At 36.3% G+C, this 20,180-nt stretch overlaps 1 protein-coding gene across 1 annotated transcript; it reads right to left on the bottom strand.

The window, feature by feature from the left end:
- Positions 1-11,029: 11,029 nt before the first annotated feature.
- nkx3.3 (NK3 homeobox 3) lies at positions 11,030-13,574 on the bottom strand. Its single transcript, XM_056272433.1, has 2 exons — positions 13,100-13,574; positions 11,030-11,835 (listed from the first exon to the last, which is right to left on the bottom strand). Exons 1-2 carry the CDS (start codon positions 13,350-13,352, stop codon positions 11,378-11,380), a joined length of 711 nt encoding a protein of 236 aa, XP_056128408.1. The 5' UTR covers positions 13,353-13,574; the 3' UTR covers positions 11,030-11,377.
- Between the last annotated feature and the right edge of the window lie 6,606 nt (positions 13,575-20,180).

Below are 20,180 nucleotides of genomic sequence, written 5' to 3'. Positions count from 1 at the left end.
TTATTATATATTTAGTAGGCTATAAATGAATTTGTATATCCAATGATTAAAATCATTGCAAAGATGAAAAGTTCTGAGAGAAAACCTGCATCATGTTCCCACTTTTAATATTTTGCATCATATGTTATGTGTGATGATTTTTGGCCGCCACTCTAACCAAATAGGCCACACAACTGCCTCACTTTGGGCTTTTTTAGTCTAATAGAATTAGAAATAATTTCCCCTCATGTCATCACTGTAAAGATTGCATGCATCAGTAAAGCATATAAAATAAGTTTTCTAAAGTTGCTTTCCCAGACAGCAACATAGTGTCATCCCAGATCTGGTACGCGTTGAATCCACATGTACACATCCACATCCGACACTACTGTATGTTGCTGTCTGGGTTGTTATTTGACAACTGTAATCTCGATCAACCTACAGTTAGTCTTGTAATATAATAACACATAATATAACATAACATAATATAGTAATATTAGTAAATAATTACCTGGAATTAATTGTAGCCTAATTATTGCTATTAATACATTTAACTGGTGTATTTTATCATTTAACTGGTGTATTTTATCATAATTATTTTACCATAATTCATTGTATTTTGGCACAATGAAAGCCACTTGATATAATGCATTGGTTGCTTTAGTTTACGGTAATAGACAGTGTATCATTTTAGTAGTAAAACAGATAATATAAAAATCCAAACAAACAAAAAATCAAGCTCTTTCTCATAGGAGTACTGAATCAGTTCAAGGTCAGGTCGTCTTTGTTCTAAGCTGGCAGTATTGAAGGCCTTGAATGTTTGCATGTTACCTGCCTGACAATAAAGCTCATGACTCGAGCAAAGCAAGGACAGCGGGGACACCATTCCAGACAGTGGAGGAGAGGATGTGTGTCAAATCAGAGCTGGTGAGCAGCCCTAAGAGGTTCTAAGTGGAGGTCCTATCTCTGCCCTGATAAGTGAATTTGTGTCAGTGTTTTTAATGCACTCCTTGTTTCTCCTTATCTGCGATAATTAAAACATTGAAATTCTTTTCACAGCGCCCAGGGAGTGAGAGACGGACCTGTTGGGGAGCATCTTGTGGAAATGTAACAGGTTGGAGCATATCAGAGCCCTTAGCAGCCCATCTATGGCCAGAGGAGTGTAAAAATATTCACACACTGGTGCCAGGAAACACCATGTTCCCACACTCACAAACCCATCATGCAGCCCAAAAAGGAAAACCACTTTTCTCCATCTTTTTATGGTAAACAACAACTTCATGTGCATATTCTGAATTCCGCATGCAATATTGTACATTTGCTAGAGTTTGATTTTGTACACCACAGCAGAATAATATGTAAGCATCAGTTATACCAATACAAAAAAAATGTTTTGCATGTTCGCTGTTTCCGGTTTGTGTATATCTCTTTGTCAGTTTACATGCGAAAAGTGCTGGTTGACACAGAACGCGCTTTTGCTTTGAAACACACGAGACGCGGGCAGTGGAATGGGGAAAAACCGCAAGGTCTCGAGGTACGTTTTTTAAAAGTTGAACTTAAGAGGCTTGGTCGACTTCATGAAGCGCTGCGCAAACTTTTTCTCTTAGAATATTCAGGGTACCAATGATTGTTTGTTTAATTCACCAAACGGCAGAAAGCCACAATAGAGCTGAGCTTTATCTTTGACCATATCAAACACTCTCAACCCTAAAAGAAAAACATTTATGCATTGAGTATTTTTTACATTATTTTCCCTAACCGCACACTCGTAAAACCCTATACATTTAAATCTGTGGAATTTCAAAGCAATGCTTGTGGTTAAAAAGCTCAGTGTGTGTTTTCACAGAAGAGAAGGAGAGTTTATGGCTGATAAATGCATCACACTGGAGGAGAGTTCATCTCTTATGGTTTTACTGTAAATGTTTACATTCCAGCATGCCGTGATGTTATCAGCTAATCGTTTTTGGAACAGACAGTGGAGTCCTGTGGGTCGGATTATTGGTGGTGGTGTCGGAGGGATTCGCCTGAGGAGACAAGGTCAATGTGAAGTGCTGCTCTCTCCAAACAAAGGTATTAACTTTGGGCCATTTCTTTCCTCTTTCATGCCCTTTCTATTGCCTCGGTAAATGCATTAGCGTCTCTTTTCACTTTGCAAATGTGAAAATGTAGCTTCATGTTACGCCCTTCTACCTGGATCCTTGATCATCCGTTCAAGCACCATATAAGGCAGTTATGGACTCCATGCCTTTTTATTTTGAAGGTCATATGTATCGTTTTTGTTTAAAATACTTTCTCATGTCCTAGCTTATATAGAGTCGACTTTGAGTAGGTTATCAGGGCAGATGATTTGTTCCAGAATCATTTTTTGTTATGCAGTTTGAAAGTCTCTTTACATCCTGATAGCAATCCCTAAGTTAAGTGGTCTAAATGTATTCGTATATATATATCGTCTGTGGAAGGTGTAGGTAGGACAATAAAACGTTCGTCCAATCATTGCATTCGGTCCGATGTCCTGCCTGTCAACGTATGTATTTCCATATCTCTGCACACCCTGCTCACGCAGACATTGTGAAATGGTTTTCATAGCTGTAAACCATAATCATCAAAAGTATAACAAATAAAGGCTTGAAATATCTCACTCTGCATGTAATGAGTCTGTATAATATATTAGGTTCACCTTTTAAGTTGAAATACTGAAATAAATTAACTTTTTCATGATATTCTAATTTTTCGAGTTTCACCTGTAGGCCTACTTGCTGCATAAAATAATAACAATAGCCTGTAGCAGGCTGCCTATAAATCGTTAAAAAGAAACACTTCAGAAACACTACACTAGAAAAAAATATATGGATTATCATATGTTACTTCAAATGTTTCCATTCCTTATGGCGTTATGAAATGAGATTGTAGTAAAAACATGAAGCCTAGAGTTTGGCGCATTTTACTTTTCAAACGCACAGCGCGAGTGACTCAAACTCACAGCGCATGCAGAGAACATTTACAGAAGCGATCGACTTACAGGTCATTTTCTTACAGGTCATTTTCTTTCGAGTCTCAGAATGAACTTCACATTGAGAGAGACGACAGAACGTGCATCATGTTTATTTTCTTTATTTTACGAAAAACACAATATTGTGTTTTTATTATGAGTGTACAAAGAAAAGAAGACATTTCTGTCAGGTCCATTAGTCAAGAACACACATGACAATAAAAATGATTAGGAAATTGTATTGAATAAATTGCAATTAAAGTTGATAATTAAAATTTGGCGGTATGGCTCTGTTCAGGGACAGCAGCAGCATTGGGGAACGCTCACAGTTTAGTACTGGGAGAGCAGAACTATTCCCCCATATGAACAGAGCAGCAACGATGACATAAAAGCAAAAGCCACGTTATACACGACAAGGAGGAGCTGGGGAGGAGGTGGGTTGCAGAGAGCGAGCAGCGAGCAGTTAGGAGCGAACTGAATCTGCTTAAATAGGGCGCCCTGATTTGAGCGTAGTCATTAGCAGCGAGGGGAGTTGAACAGCTGATGCAGATCAGCTGAGCAGATCGCTGATGAGACCGTGTTGTCAGCCGATAGCGTTAGCAGCATCTTGACTACTTGGCCTGCCAGAACTCACGCTGACGCTCAATTTCTGTCTGGTCCATTAGTCAAGAACACACATGACAATAAAAATGATTAGGAAATTGTATTGAATAAATTGCAATTAAAGTTGATAATTAAAATTTGGCGGTATGGCTCTGTTCAGGGACAGCAGCAGCATTGGGGAACGCTCACAGTTTAGTACTGGGAGAGCAGAACTATTCCCCCATATGAACAGAGCAGCAACGATGACATAAAAGCAAAAGCCACGTTATACACGACAAGGAGGAGCTGGGGAGGAGGTGGGTTGCAGAGAGCGAGCAGCGAGCAGTTAGGAGCGAACTGAATCTGCTTAAATAGGGCGCCCTGATTTGAGCGTAGTCATTAGCAGCGAGGGGAGTTGAACAGCTGATGCAGATCAGCTGAGCAGATCGCTGATGAGACCGTGTTGTCAGCCGATAGCGTTAGCAGCATCTTGACTACTTGGCCTGCCAGAACTCACGCTGACGCTCAATTTCTGTCTGGTCCATTAGTCAAGAACACACATGACAATAAAAATGATTAGGAAATTGTATTGAATAAATTGCAATTAAAGTTGATAATTAAAATTTGGCGGTATGTTTCAGTTCAGATGAGTCTCCTGACCATTCATGAGCACCATGAATTTAGCAGAGAGTCAGGGGACAGCAGCAGCATTAGGGGACGCTATGATTTAGGACTAGGAGAGCTGAACTATTTCCCCCAAACAGACCATAAAGCAACCTCCTGTGATAAAAATAAAAGAAGGATGAATTAAGCAGCCAGTAAGCGCATCCAGGGGCAATGTAACTAGCAGAAGAAAGACAAGTAAGATTTAGCAGATGAGACTTTCTTTTAATTGACTCACCGAATAGTGACTATTTACTATGTCTTTTTAGAGCTGTGCCACAGCAGAAATAATTCAGTTTGCACCATGAATTGTTATTTACTAACTATCTATCACTGCAAGCTGCTTGATCTGTGCTGCATAGTGCTAAATAACTGCATGTGCAACGCGAGCAGTTGCCAATGACAACAGATAAGTAACGCACATTGCCAATATGATCGCATAAGCCTAGCAAGAGCATTTAAATGAAAACGACTAGATAAGCCCAAACACACGGATAGCATTAGCAACAGCATGGTGCTCATATCCTAATAACTTTTAACAATGAGCATTAAAAAGAAACTTAGCTGAGTGAAAACTTCAGAGATGAATGGAGAGTGAATACATCAAGTCCTGTTTCATATTGCAGAGAGAGTGAGCAGTTAGGAGTGAACTGAATCTGCTTAAATAGGGCGCCCTGATTTGAGCGTAGTCATTAGCAGCGAGGGGAGTTGAACAGCTGATGCAGCTCAGATGAGCAGATCGCTGATGAGACCGTGTAGTCGGCCGATAGCGTTAGCAGCATATTGACTACTTGGCCTGCCAGAACTGACGCTGACGCTCAATTTAACAGTTTTGAATGATGCATAACACATGCCTGTGACAAAAATCGACTGAGTTATTTGAGTCTCTTTCGCACTGATAAGAAAAAAAGCGAGCTGGTTGCGCCGGCGCGACCGTCGAACACAGAGGGTTAAGTTGTTTTTGTTCATTATTATTGTAATGTGCTTTGAGACATGAGGTAGTTTAACGCCATCTCTCGTGACGCTTTTGTTTGCTCCCTGCTGTACACGTTCATGTGTTTTGGAGGAGGCGTGTCTTATCTTGTGCTTTCAAAGCTAGCTTGCTATTGCCAGCCTTCCTGAAAATTGCCTACCCTACCTTTAAGTAGGTGGTGTTCCCTAAAAAAGTTTTAACATTGTTGATCTGTGCTGCTGTCAAAACAAACTTGGCTCAACCAATGGCATGAGTTGTGTTTAATCTTTAATTGCCGAAAATAGGGGAGCATTTGTAAAACCTGTTTGAAAACAGTCATTACTTTTGTGGTTCCTTTTTTGCGACACTAATGGTGCAGAAATTAAATGGTGCCTTTTAAGATGAGCATTAAACCTATATTGGAATAAATAAGCTGTTTTCGTAAGCTCTTTTGCAGGGAAAAAATTAATTAACCTCTGATCCTTTTGTATTGCTCAAGGAAATTGTGTGACATTCTGGAAGCACTTACAGCTCTTTTGTGTGAAATCCCTCAGTCAGTGTCCTGACTGAAGACAGACTCTTTGTTCTTCAGAAGTTAAACTGGGAGGGTTCGACTCATGCTTGATGTGTTTTGAATCCATTATTTGTCACACCTATTTTAATTTTCTCACAAATGAATTTTGGAGTGAAAAATGGCAAAGTAACAATTTGTGTGGTGGTTTTTTTTTTTTATGTCAGTGTGAGGCTTAATTGCTTAGGGGTTTTGTTGTAGCAGGTAAAAATGAACATGCACTGGGAAAACTCTCCTACCCTCTTTTGTTTTCTTTGTGAGGGTTTATGAGCCTGCTCACTCTAGTCTACATGAATCGTCTGCTCTACTCAAACTGTTTACATACTTTTTCAAGATACATTTTTTGTATAAACACAGACATCCATATGGCGCTCAACTGTGCCCTAATTCCTCTTCAGAAGCTGATCTATTCACATGTTTGTGTACAAGCATTGAGGACAAGAGTACAGCAGGCCTTGCATATATAAATGCCATCATCATTAAATGGTTTTAATGCCATTTAGAGAATATAAAGAGAATGTAACTGAAAAAATAAAGAATAGACACAAACTTGGGATGCATTTAATTTTTTAAAAATTCAATGCCTTCATGTATACTTGAAAAGAAACAAAGCTGATAGGCATTGATGAGGTTAGAAATTTAATTAATTTATTCTTGCTTATATATTTTTTTCAGTCGTTTTATTGTTAAAGCTTAATATTTACTAGCATTTTTTTGCATTTTATTGTAGTAAATGTTTTAGTTAATGTAAATGCGTGTGCAGGACATTGGCTCGGAAATTTCCTGATGGTACACAGGTGGTATAAATGTAGGGAGGATACAGTTTAGTTATTTTGTCAATAAATATCAGTGTTTAATCACTATAGACTGAGTGACACATAACGGAAATCCATGGTTTGCCCTCAAATGCCTCTCATACAATGAACAATACACGGTATGTTACTATGATTTCATCCATGAATCTAGATATGGACTGTCTAAAGCATTGGATGCAGGTGTCAGAGGGTGTGATTGCAGATGGATGCTGTATTTTGGTGATAGTGAACCTCCTTTCTCTTGCCTTTATGAGGGTGTTGTCTCCTCAAACGTACATGATTAATGTACTCTGGGCTTTAGCCAGACTCTGTTGTGCAACACAGACATGGTCTATTGACTGTATCTGAATCATGCAGATATCACGAAAGGGCTGCTTAAACTCATGTGAACTGCTTTATATTGTGATGGTTGAAATAGAATCATATTTCTCTACTTGCCCTAACCTTTTCTCTTTTTTTGCAATCGACAGCTTACTAATCCTTGGATGTGTGCAAGACAGGACAGTCTCAGTCACGTGGAACAACACACGTTAACATTTAGATTGACATACCTGAAACACTGCAGATATTCATTACAGTTAATGAAAATGCTAAATTAATTGGCAAAAGTTGAATTAATTTTGTTTTGTTCTACAGTTGCGCAATGATTATCTGATCCAAGTGTCAATGAAAATAAATCGATCAGCAGATGATTTACTATTGTGGTGTTTCCTTTAAAATATTGTGACATAACATACATTGTATTATAATCTCTGATTGCTTTCCTGTTTATTTCAGTATTTTAGATATTTATTCAAAATGAAAGACTTTGGAGAAAGAAAGAAAGAAAGAAAGAAAGAAAGAAAGAAAGAAAGAAAGAAAGAAAGAAAGAAAGAAAGAAAGAAAGAAAGAAAGAAAGAAAGAAAGAAAGAAAGAAAGAAAGAAAGCATGTTATTTAGCACATACACACCATTTCATTTGTAAACTTGTTTGACCTCACAGTGATACTATCCTTCTCACACATGGGACTGCAGACTTTTCAAAACAGTCTGTCTGACACTGTTGTTCTTCATGAAAATGACCTGCACGTCTTGCATGCGAGGTCAGAGAAGGACAGATTCAAGCTAACTTGATATGTCAACGGTTAAAGGAGAACTCCGGCGCAAAATGAACCTTTGGTCTAATAAAACATTAGTACCTAGTCAACCGTTCTCTGAGATTTGTTTTCATGATAATCGAATGTAAAGAGTTTTATCTCTAAAAACTGTTTAGTGTATAACGCTAGTAATGGGGGCATTTAATAAGTAAAAAGAAATCGCTAGTTTATACCACTAACAAGGCTCAAAATAGCCCCACACGAACACAGTAACATAATGAGGGTCTCTACATGCAAAACGAAGCATTGAGAACTTTGTAAGTGTACAGACCGTTTAATAAGAAGATATTTTATGAAGACAGTCCACTTCGTGTATACAGACAGGAGCCATCTTTGGAAAACAGTCTCGACTAATCAAACCACGAACGACGTGCTAAGTGAGCTGAACTGTGAGGTTCAGTGAACTTCTGAACTGTATATGCAATGCATTCTCATCCCAAGGCATCACTAAATGACAATTTTGACCATGCTTCAATATTCGACGCTTTAGGCACCCTTTAGCGTCAGTTACCTGACGCGATCCTAGGGCGTCATCTTACTGACGCTTTACCTTTAGCGTCAGTTAGATGACGCGGGTAGGTTTAGGTCTGGGGTAGGAAGCGTCAGTTACATGACGCTAAAGGTAAAGCGTCAGTAAGATGACGCCCTAGGATCGCGTCATGTAACTGACGCTAAAGGGTGCCTAAAGCGTCGGGTGTTCATGGTTTGATTAGTCGAGACTGTTTTCCAAAGATGGCTCCTGTCTGTATACATGAAGTGGACTGTCTTTATATTTATCTTCTTATTAAACGGTCTGTACACTTACAAAGTTCTCAATGCTTCGTTTTGTGTTCGTGTGGGGCTATTTTGAGCCTTGTTAGTGGTATAAACTAGCGATTTCTTTTTACTTCTTATATGCCCCCATTACTAGTGTTATACGCTAAACAGTTTTTAGAGATAAAACTCTTTACATTCGATTATCATGAAAACAAATCTCAGAGAACGGTTGACTAGGTACCAATGTTTTATTAGACCAAAGGTTCATTTTGCGCCGGAGTTCTCCTTTAAACTGTAAAGGCCTGTTCACACTAAGAGCGATAGCTGTAAAGATGACTAGGCTATAACGATAACTATATTACTGTCCACACCAGCGGACGATACCGTTAGGTTTATTATATGCGCGCTGCAGTTTTTTTCATCTGCAGCTTTAAATGCTTGAGCTCTTTACAGAAGGATGGATTCTGATTGGCTGTCATTGTTTTTTATCTTCATCAGTTGGGGGAAAATCGTTCTACTTGTCATTACCAACACAACGCAACGGAACTTGTGACCAAAGTTGGCTAATCATGTTTTTGGTAAATGCACCCTTAAAAGTGATTCTAAAAATAGCTATCGTTTCTCTGTTCTGTTGTCGTTATAGTTGTGGTGTGGAGTGGGCTATTCTTATAGGCTAGTTATTTACAACGATTTTCAGAACTATCTTTATCGTTATCGTTTTTGGTGTGAACAGGCCTTAATTGTTAGGCTACTTTATTAATATTAAATATGTAGCTATTATTTAATAATAATAAATCGTGTGTAATTTAAGTGTTTGTGTTCAAACTTTATTTTAACCTTCAATATTAGGCTATAGTAGGCTAATGTAGCCTATTAACTTACTTCTGTCCTATAGTTTACAGCATTAGTTGAGTGAGATTTTTTTTTTTTCTTGAGAAAATTTGCCATGTACCTACTGTACCGATAACTAAGCTATCCAAAAATAATCAAATTGAATCGGAATCGCAAGCTAGGATCGAAATTGAATTGAATTATGAAATTTGTGTCAATATCCAGCTCTAGTTTAAAAAAAAAACCCATTAAATTAAATTTAGGCTACTGAAAGTCACCCACTCTGGGATTAGAGTACTAACTTTTATAATTACATCTATGTTTCTACACCAATTCATTTTTTGAAATAGGCTATTAACATTTAGAAATGGTTGCCGTCATAACTTTTATAAAAACGGATTTATTCAAACATATTCAAGGCCTACATTGGGCCTAAATATTGAAGAACAGTAAAAATGATAATGAATAGGCTATGTGATTTGGTGCATTTATTTAACAAAATGCTTCTATTGTAGCTGTAGTCTCCACACTGAATGGCTTTTCTGAGGTACATGCAACAATCAAGTGACATTGTTTGCAAGCTGTTTTATTAATGTATTTCCGTGGATGAAAGTTGAAACACTGAATGGGCAATAGATGAGACAAGGATTTTTGTAAGTTGTAGCCAACTGATTCTTTTAACATACCTTCTGGTGTTCATTCATGTTTATTTCGTGCTGTAACTAGCAGTGAATCGGAAGGGATGATCAGTTCACGAGCGCTTCGTGCTTCACATGATCTGAGGCGACAGCGATCTGCTACGTCACGTTAAAAAGCGCCAAAACGGTATTTATTGTTTGAATTATGTAAATAAAACGGACATAATTTGAAATCTGACCCTTTGTTTCATATCAAAAGAAACAAAGTACAACGCTTATTATGATTTATTGGATGACAGGCACCGTATTGTCCCGTTCATTCATCAGTTGAAAACAGTAGACCAAAAGATGATTCTTGGGATTTAAGAGGCGGTTCATAAAAAATAAAAAACATATTTAGTAAGTATGACGTCAGTACGAGATTTTGGTGTTGGTTTATCTAAAGTTGTATTGATTACGTTCATGTACTGAGGGTATTTTCATTGGCTTTTATCTGTATGACAGGTCGTCACCTGTCAAGCCATTATCCACAAAGAATCTTTTGATCATTGCTTCCTTTTAAATTATTGCCTTTAGGTCATTAATCTCCATACTTTGAGTTGACAAACCCTCTTAAGCTTTACACTTTTGCGGTTAGATAGTCTCAGACACAAGTCTTTTTTTTTTTCTAAAACCTACTCTAACTTTATTAAACATCTATTTTTCTGTAAAAGAGAGTGACTTTTAGAGTGGATTTAATTTAGGCATTGGATTTAAACAGTCAACACATGTTAAGACAGTGCACTATACAGTGTATTTTTCATGTGATGTAAATAAACAAGAACTTTAATCAGTGACAAATGCTAACAGAAAAACTTCCCAAACTAGAACTCCTATTTCAAAGCATTTACAGTGGACCGGCAGTAAATTAGTAGCCTATTTAAGCACTTAAAAATGCATGATGCCTTTGCATTAGATAACAAATATTACACCAAATTAATATTAAGCGGCATTCAGTCATGCAAAACGTTTCATTAATGGAAGATTGTTAGGCTTTAATTTAGGCTATACAATTAAAAAGTCATTTGGACACTTTCTGACTTTGTCAAGTGTTAGTGGAATATGTGCATCCACTTAATCTGTTTTCAGATGCCACTTTTTGGTTTGATAGTTTGTTATCTAAAGCAATGCAACTCATAGATTTTAAGTGTGCATTACATTTGCACTGTATAACAGGACAGTTATGACAACAAATGAGAGAAACTCAGTGAATTGTCTTTGCTTTGGCTTAATGTCATTATTGAAATGATTGATAATGAGCATCACAAAATCGCATTCCTCTTTTGGTTTCATGGTCGTTCTACAGTTTATGATGTTTTCTGCCTTTATAATCCTGCTGGAGGAATAGCATTGTTTGCCGTGTTCTCTTCTGCATAAATGCACTTTGGCTGTTCGTGTCTCCACAGTCACTTTCTAGCTCTGATAAATCAGTACATGCCACCGCTTAAATTGTTTCCTGAGATCCACGGCTGGAAGCAGAACATATAAGGATAGCACGGGTATGACTGGTATAAGGGAGGAACAGACGGACTGGGAAGCTCCTCTGCGTTATATTGCCTCTGGTCGTTTCTCACCAGTACTTTCACTGCCACTCTCTTTGCCAGGGCTGTTGTGGGAGTCGTCGCGAGCTCGGCTGCCATTTGTCGCCGTTTAGTTTTGTATCTCCTGTTCTGGAACCAGATCTTCACCTGTGTCTCGGTCAGTTTGAGCGCTCCTGCCAGGTCGGCCCGTTCTGGGCCAGACAGGTACCGCTGCAGGTTAAAGCGGCGCTCCAGCTCGTACACCTGTGCATGAGAAAACGCTGCCCGGGACCTTTTCTTGCTCAATTTGGAGTGGTTCTCTTCAAAGTTGCAGCTCTGTGGTTTCTGTTGGTCAATGTTGTGATCTGTATAGATGGACAAAAACAGGTTTAGGCTCTGTTTTTGCTGTAGACCATGTGATGAATTAACTAATAGTCTTACAATTGACCGTCAGTGGCCATTTAATAAGCCTATCAATGTGGACTGGTGTGTATTTGAGGAGTTATTTACTGTAAAACAATGAGGATTTCTTTTAGAGGAGACCAGGGAGTGTTCTTTGTTTCAACTTTAACTATGTTGAAATACTAAATGTTGATATATTAAATATATAAACTGTGTAAATTAATGTAAAGTACAAAACTTGCAGTTTTTTTTAGTCCAACTACACTATAATTTAAAACATGGGTATTATAAAAGTTGTGATTTAATTTATTATGATTTATTATGATTTATTAGCCTCCCATTTAATTTTAAACACTTTAATTCAAAATGGTCACAATGTTTTTTGTAACTTTAAACAGCAAATAAAATTGGAAACAAATTCAGAAATACATAAAACATAGGCTAACAATTAAAAATCATAACTAAAAGAGTTTGTGTATCAATATTTCTTGTTTTGTTTTAAATGTGACAATCTTGTTTTAGCAAATTAAACAGGAGAATCTGCTTAAGTTGGTGATACCAGTTCTGTCCTTTAATGTTGACCAAAAAAAAGCATACATCTAATTATATTTCTCTTTGTAAAAACATTTACAGATAAAACAAAAACGGTTTAAAGCATAATTTCATGTCTGTATTATAGTTATACAGCATGTGAATTAGCAGTTGCTTTTATTTATTTATTTGTTTCTATTGAACCCATAATATTAAACAAAAATAAGACAGTGTATATACTAGGCTATATATTTGCCACAACTCGCGATGTTTTTTAGGTTTTAATAGAGGTTAGCTTTTGCTATTATACGTATTAGAATTGTATTATCTGCATTTTTTTAATGTTTGTGCCGTTTTGAATGAAAATTTTGAAACTGGAATTGAGTGATGCGTACTATTATTATTTTTTATATCACAATAAATTAATTCATGAAGTGTAAAATGTCAGGTAGGCCTACTGGCAACAGCACTCTTTGCATTGACGTTAATGTACATAATTCATGCATAGCTATGTTTTTTTCTAAAATGTAGCAGACAAATAGGTATAGCCTACATTATATTTTGTACGTATAGTAAAGAAGAAAAAAAACCGAGTTACAATTTTGAAACCAAATGTTTTACAACGCTGCCCACTACCCGTATGCAATAATACAACGTATAGGCAAGGCTATACGTGAAGTTATTTTAATGTCTCACCGTCTCGTCTTTCTAGTGAATTGTCTTCTCCTCCTGTTGACTCTTCCTCGCATGAATGTTGGTCAGAGGATGAAGAGTCCAGCACGAGCACACAGGAAGAAATGCTCTCAGCTCCAGTGTTCCCAGCCGGCAAAGATGAGCTGGAACAATCCCGCACTTCTGCGTATTCCTCATCAAGACGGCAATGTTTCTCGCAATCAAGTCCTCGGTTTAATATGTTGTGAATGGAAAATGAATTGCGGTTGTTCGCCATTTAAAACATTCACAAAACCTGCTCGTCAATTTCCGATGACCTGCAGTTTTTGCGCTTCTATCTGGGAAGCTCCTGCGCTTTCATGGCGATGGATTAGTCCACAGTATAATGGGTTTTCCACTTTGCGTGTCATTTAATTGTTGCAAAACGTCTTCTGACCCAATCAACAAGCAAAGTGTCAGAAAATGTCATGTGCGCATCAGTCCCCTCTGTTCTCTTTCCAGACGCGGTGCCAATGGGCTTTCTGGAGCACTTCGCTCCTCCCTCTGAAACAGACGTGTAGAAATAGAAAACCTATCGAAATCGGTTTACTGCCACATGCTCTTACTGGCTTTGTTAGTTTGTTTGGACATTGTTGTGTTTCAATGACAAAGAAGGATGTTCGAGTCTATAAAAATGAGAAATGTTTTTTAGATGTATTTAAAAAAGAAACAGTGTTTATAGGCTATATAGCCTACATCCTTAGTATTTATAATATGTTTTTGAAAAACATTTATAACATTTTCTAAAAACAACAACAAAAAGCAACAGCAAAAAAACAACAACTCTCAAGTTATTAAAAAGTAGCCACTAAAATATTTGAATACAGCGAGTCTGCACATCAATATAAAAAATAAAAACTTTTCAAACATACTTTTCAAGATTTTATAAACTGTAGATTAGCTACTCAGTTCGACATGAAAACGTGCTTTAATAACTATGGTCAACATAAACGTAATGACCTTGACAAGCACATGTCTAAACTAAAGGAAAGCCTCTCTGTTGTAAAAGACTGCAAAATGGCTTCTTGCTTGATGGTTACGCCGCCACACTGACTTTTACAGGCTAATTGTTCAAACTTGTGTCAGCCGAATCAAACAGCGTATGCCAACATTTTTATAGAATTTCACAGGATATTAATGCTTGAACAATTAACAAAGACAGTATTGAATTTAAGAATTTAATGTTAATTAGAAGATGTGCAATCATTCATTTTGAATGAATTTCATAATTTATGTATTTTACACTTTATATATATATATAGTGTAAAATACATAAATTGTGAAATGCATTAATTTGTGTATAGCCTGTGTACATCTCAAAAAACAGCACTTAATATTTCATGTTTTGTTATTTGTTAATGTTCAACATTTACATTGCTCAGATAAAGTTATTCGATGACTAGAATTATTCGAATTCTTTCATTTTATTCAGGCTTTCGTTTCTCATCTGATGTAATGCAGTTTCAGGCATGTTCATTTTTTTATTTTATTTTTATTTTGCATTCATTATATAAGCTGTTAAAGGCAATTAGATGTGTATGCTACTTTAATAATTCAAATTATGTTGTTCCAAAACACATTTGTGACCCTGGATCACAAAACCAGTCAAAAGTAGCAAGTGTGGCAATAGCCAACAATACATTGTATGGGTCAAAATGATTGATTTTTCTTTTATGCCAAAAATCATTAGGATATTAAGGAAAGATCATGTTCAATGAAGATATTTTGTAAATTTCCTACCGTATATATACATATATATAACATTTATTTTTGTGATGAATGCAGCACAATCGCGAACATAAATGGACAACTTTAAAGGCGATTTTCTCAATGTTTAGATATTTTTGCACCCTCAGATTCCAGATTTTCAAATATTTGTATCTCGGCCAAAAAGTGTCCTATGCTAACAAGCCATACATCAATGAAAAGCTTATTTATTCAGATGATGTATAAATCTCAATTTCAGAAAATTGACCCATGTGACTGGTTTTGTGATCCAGGGTCACATTTATTCTTTGAAACTGAATATATATATTCCTTCTGTAGAACTGAAACTTTTTCAGCTTTTCTTTTCCCTCGAAATGCTCTTTTGTAAAATGCAAACGTTATTTTATTAGTTTAGCTTTTTAGAATAGTCTACACTGATCATACACTAGCTATAGCCTAATCAATCATGTTAATGTAATGAGCTATTTAAATAGGCAGAGAAACGTAATTTATTTTATAAACTTGCTTTATTGGCAGTGGAATTTTACTTTTGCATCTTAAATTCAAGAATATGTTTTTTATTATTGCTCTAAATGCTTATTTTTCGTATATTCTAATTTGTAAAGCACATAAAATGTGGGTTTCGATTTCAAATGTCTTTCGCAAAAACGCTCTTTATATTGTTGTTTTTTTTAACTCATACACGTTTTGGGAAATCTCTCTCGGTTCCTGGCAGGAATTCTAATGAGTTACAGAGAATAGAACATTTAGGTCTAGTTTACAGCAAAATTCCTATGAATGTGCGTATTTCGATATGACATTATAAGGTAGATCTCAGTTTGTGAAATGATTTTCAAAGCTATTGTTCTCCCGTTAGTGTTTCTGAAATACGATTGTAGCGCCTCCATGTGGCCAGCTGGTGTCCATCTTGTTTGAATATCTGGTTGACCATAGAATCTAGCTATGTTCCAAGAAATGGATTTTCCTGCATTCCAAAAACGCCACAGCTTTTTTATTTAAAAAATCGTTTTTGACAACATGCTTGAAATAAAAATGTGACATAGCATAGGTGTATAATTGTAGGCTACTGATTATGCTTTTAATTGGGAGTGTTTTTTACTCTGATTTGGAGCTTAGAATGTAGTGCGCTACAGATGCATACCTCGTGTATAAGACATGTGTAAAGGTATAGGCATTTCCGGAGAGGCTAGCAATAGTGAGCTATAGCTTTGAAAGCATGAGATCCCATCCTCCCTTCAGACCGTCTACAAAGCCACAGCTTTGCTACAGTCGAACCAAAAATTATTCAGACACCTTCAACATTTCTCACATTATCACAGTTCGCTATAGTTTAGAAAATGGAAATAAAATATGACAAGACCTCAGACCTCAACCTCAACCAATTACCAAGCAATGCTTAATTTTATTAAGTCTGTGGTGTAAAAAGGTCGCATTAGCGATTAAAGAAAAAACACAGGCAAAACGGTCAGGTCAAAGTGTCTGAATCATTTTTGGTCGCAATATTTTATACATTTTACTGGTAGTCCACTGTATGGAGAATTTTTGGGGTATAATATGTCACAGTTTACTTAATTTTGCTATCCTCACTTACATAAATGAACTATAGTGTCCTGTACCCACTAGTAAAAAAATATCAAAAATTATATTCTGGTGTCTGAATAATGTTTGGTTTGACTCTAAATGCGTATGCAGGGAGCAAACAAAAGCGTCAGGAGAAACGGTGTTAAACTACCTCATGTCTCAAAGCACATAACATTACAATAATATTGAACATAAACAACTTTAAGAGCACTGACCTGCACCACCTGACTGCTGCAGATTCATTTCGGCGTTGATAGTGTTTCCATTGAAACCATAAATTGTTCCGAGTATAATGTCATGGGTTTAAAAATTACTGTTGGCGTGAAGTGAACGCAGCACTTGTTTTGGTTCAGGAGAAACTGTAAAAGGCTGTTTTGGTGCTCGTGCTGATGAAGTGTAATGTCAAGAGTAATGCAGATTGCGCAGAGGTATGAAAATACAGGTTGACAGGCAGGCAGGACATCATATCATTACATTCGGGCCGAAATGATTGGACGGACATTTTACTGTCCTACGCCTTCCACAGGCACATATAAATACATTAAGACCACTTAATTTAGTGATTGCTATCAGTAGGCTATGTGAAGAGTCTGTAGACACCAGCATAACAAAAATGTTTCTGGAACAAATCACCTACCCTAAAAGTTCATTCTTTAAGACAGAAATATGACAAAAACTTGTGGCGCTTGTATATATTTGGTCTAATGTCTCACATACTAATAGCTCACAAACCAAACTAAGCCAGATCTTGTAAGTGGTTCGTGTTTAAAACAACGTTTAACAGGATGCTATTCTTTTGTTTTCACTTCCACCACGGTCAACCAAATAAATATTACTCTGCTTTTGTTTATGTTGAGTAGGTCTAAGCTATATCGCCATATTGGGAGGTCCGAAATGTTGTAGGCCTAAGTGTTTTTCACTCTGAAGAAACATTTTAATTCATCAGGTCAGTTACACGGAAAAATCATCCTGCGTTTGCACATCAGATTCAGTGGCAAAGTTTATTTCTCTACTTTATTTCTCAGAGGTTTCTGAAGAATAAAATGAAAAAAAGTGAAAAAGGTCAACTTTCACATTCGTCATATTCCCAGGACCCTAAATAAAGAATTACAATCATGACAGGTAGGCCTACCTCGTCTTTATTTCTAAACTTCCTTGTATTTTGTGTAAATATTTAACATTCACTAGAGCAAAAAAGTGTGTTTGGAAGGGAGATCGGAAGTGACGTGACCAGCAGGGGGCGCTTTTCACGCTGTAACACCCAGTGGAAAGGTGCTGACAGTATAAATTACATATAGGATAACACTCAAAGCTGTGGTACTCAACCTTTCTGGATTTCTCGTAAGATATGCCATTTATCACACAAGAGATTTCTGACTAAATCAAGACCTGTTCATAGCCTAATAATTTATCTGCAAATGTATTTCCTCCCCATTAAACGCAAATGAGTTGTTCATTATTTATCGTTAAAGTTGAGATGTTTGAGATCAGTGAAATGACAACGGGTTAAACACAACACCCAAATGCTGTGATGTATGCTGCTGTGTTCATCACACACTCACCATTTTTTTCAATTTATAACCATTGGTTTCAATGCTAATCTATGCTAATTGTCATAACTTTAATGTCTTTTAAATTTCACGCAGCTTATTTATTTAATTTCTCCTTTTCCTCCTTAGACAATCACTTGTTTGCCTGGTTTGCAGTTCAGAAGATGAGTCCGTGGCCTTATAGCTTTGACCTCATGTTCTCTTGAAATAATTATTGTGCTCTAAATCAGCTTTTCCTTCCTTTTCTTATCTATCTACAGTACATATAGATATTTTTCCCCTTCCTAACTGATTTAGATCATTTTAGGTACGATTTCTGTAGTAATAAGCTAACAGGGAACATTCTCAGAACTGTGCTAACGGTCTGGCAATGTTCTCTTAAAGTTATCAACAAACATTTTTCCAGTAACGTTAATAGAACGTTTCTTCAAAGTTATCTCTTTAATAACGTTCTCAAAACGTTAGCACAAAAACAAAACATAGCCTATTACATTGTCAATGCAACGTTTTTCCTCAGACGTTTTAGAGGGACGTTAAATGTTACTTTTTGTTTCAGAATGTTGAGAGAACATTCAAAAATAACAATCCAATAATGTTTTCAAAATGGAATATTCCCTTAACGTTTCATCACAAAAAATAAAATTTAAACAAAAAATCTGGGCGTTTTGAACATTGAGAGAACATTCAGAAACATTTTAGTAAAACGTTCTTAGAACATGTTTTTGTTGGCTGGGATAACAGTGAATAAGTTCAGAATTATAAAACAGGCTATAAATATTATTAGGCTATAATAATATTGGTAACACTTTATTTTACCGTGTCATTTTTACATGTAGCTACTATAGTAGGCTAATAGGCCTAACTATTAATTATGCATAATTACATGCATACAACTAACCCTAAACTAAAACAAACCTTAATGTAGTTAATATCACTCAGTACTTGAATAATTACAGTGTAACAAAGACGCCTTAAAATAAAGTGTAACCATAATATTTTACATTTTATATGTGGTCAATCCAACAGAGTTACCCTAGCTGATTTTTAACAGCAGATGAAATCTGACCATCTATCTATTTGGCCTATATATAACAGTGACACACTGTTTCGGGGAACTAACCACACCCTCTCCAGATATTCGTCCAGAAATCCTTTCTATAGATTGATATCTGTAGTCCAGCACTCTGTATAGCGGCTCATCCTGAGGCATCGCCGCTGTGTCGCCATGAGTATTTACACTGAAGTGTCTGGCCACTTACCCTGATAGCAGGTATGTCCAATGGGTGCTGTTCATCCTTGCTATTAGTAGAGAGACAAACCCCGGTGACTCTGTTTACTTTTCTATTAATCTTCATTATTAGAGTGGGAGCTCTGGTGAACCCGTGAATGGACTGAAGGATAAACGAGTTACGCCATGCGTAAAGGCCGAACAAATAGGCCTACTTGTTTCAAAGCTTTGTGTTTATTATTACGAAATCAAAATGATGCATTAGGAACTGAAATTCAGTAACCCAAATGAATCACGCCATTTCATCTGTTTTAAATAGTTGTCCTTTAATAATGTTTTTTTTTTTTTGTTATATTATTTTGTATGATCTTATATTGATGTTTATTGATATTGTTTCTTTACTAGTGTGCATCGATGCCGAATTTAGTCCCAAACTTTCTGTTTCCAACGCTAAAATTGCAAAGTGCACTAATGCTGACATGTTTTGTCAGGTTATAAATCGATCCATCCGCGTGGTAACAACCAAATTAACAGTTTTTACTGAAAATTATATGATCAATAAATTATGACAATATGGTTTTACATTGCTTTAACCCTTTAAGTGTCACCCCCCTTTTTTTGAATATACATGAAAATGCACATTTCGAACTTAAATGGTTGTAATTCAAGAATGCTTTGGAATATAGACGTAAGATTGGTCTTGTTTTAAAGAAGACATTTGGCAGATTCTTGTAGAAGTGAAATAAATTAAGAAAGTGAAACAGAAAAAAAGTTATTGAAGTTTGAGTTTATGAAAATGTACAATGTAAAATTTTTAATTATTCATATTTTATATAAAATATATATTTTCAAAACCTGGGCGACTCTAAAACTGCAAAAAAATCAAAGCCAAAAATCTGAACAAGTTGTGTTTCAAATTTTAGGTTGATATCTCAAAAAATGAGCTTTCAGTAAGATTTTGTTTGGGCGCAGTACCAAA

The sequence above is a fragment of the Rhinichthys klamathensis genome, unplaced genomic scaffold (genome assembly GCF_029890125.1).
Source record: "Rhinichthys klamathensis goyatoka isolate OS25496 unplaced genomic scaffold, OSU_Roscu_1.1 h1tg000338l_1, whole genome shotgun sequence".
NCBI lineage: Eukaryota > Metazoa > Chordata > Actinopteri > Cypriniformes > Leuciscidae > Rhinichthys > Rhinichthys klamathensis.
Note: the sequence above shows the minus strand (reverse complement) of the source record. Positions and strands in the feature narration are given on the sequence as shown.

Excerpts from the sequence above, each read along its gene's own strand:
- nkx3.3 (XM_056272433.1), bottom strand. The coding sequence starts at position 13,352 with ATGGCGAACAACCGCAATTCATTTTCCATTCACAACATATTAAACCGA. Across the intron at positions 11,836-13,099 it reads TTCACTAGAAAGACGAGACG|ATCACAACATTGACCAACAG; the intron begins GTGAGACATTAA and ends CCATCTATACAG.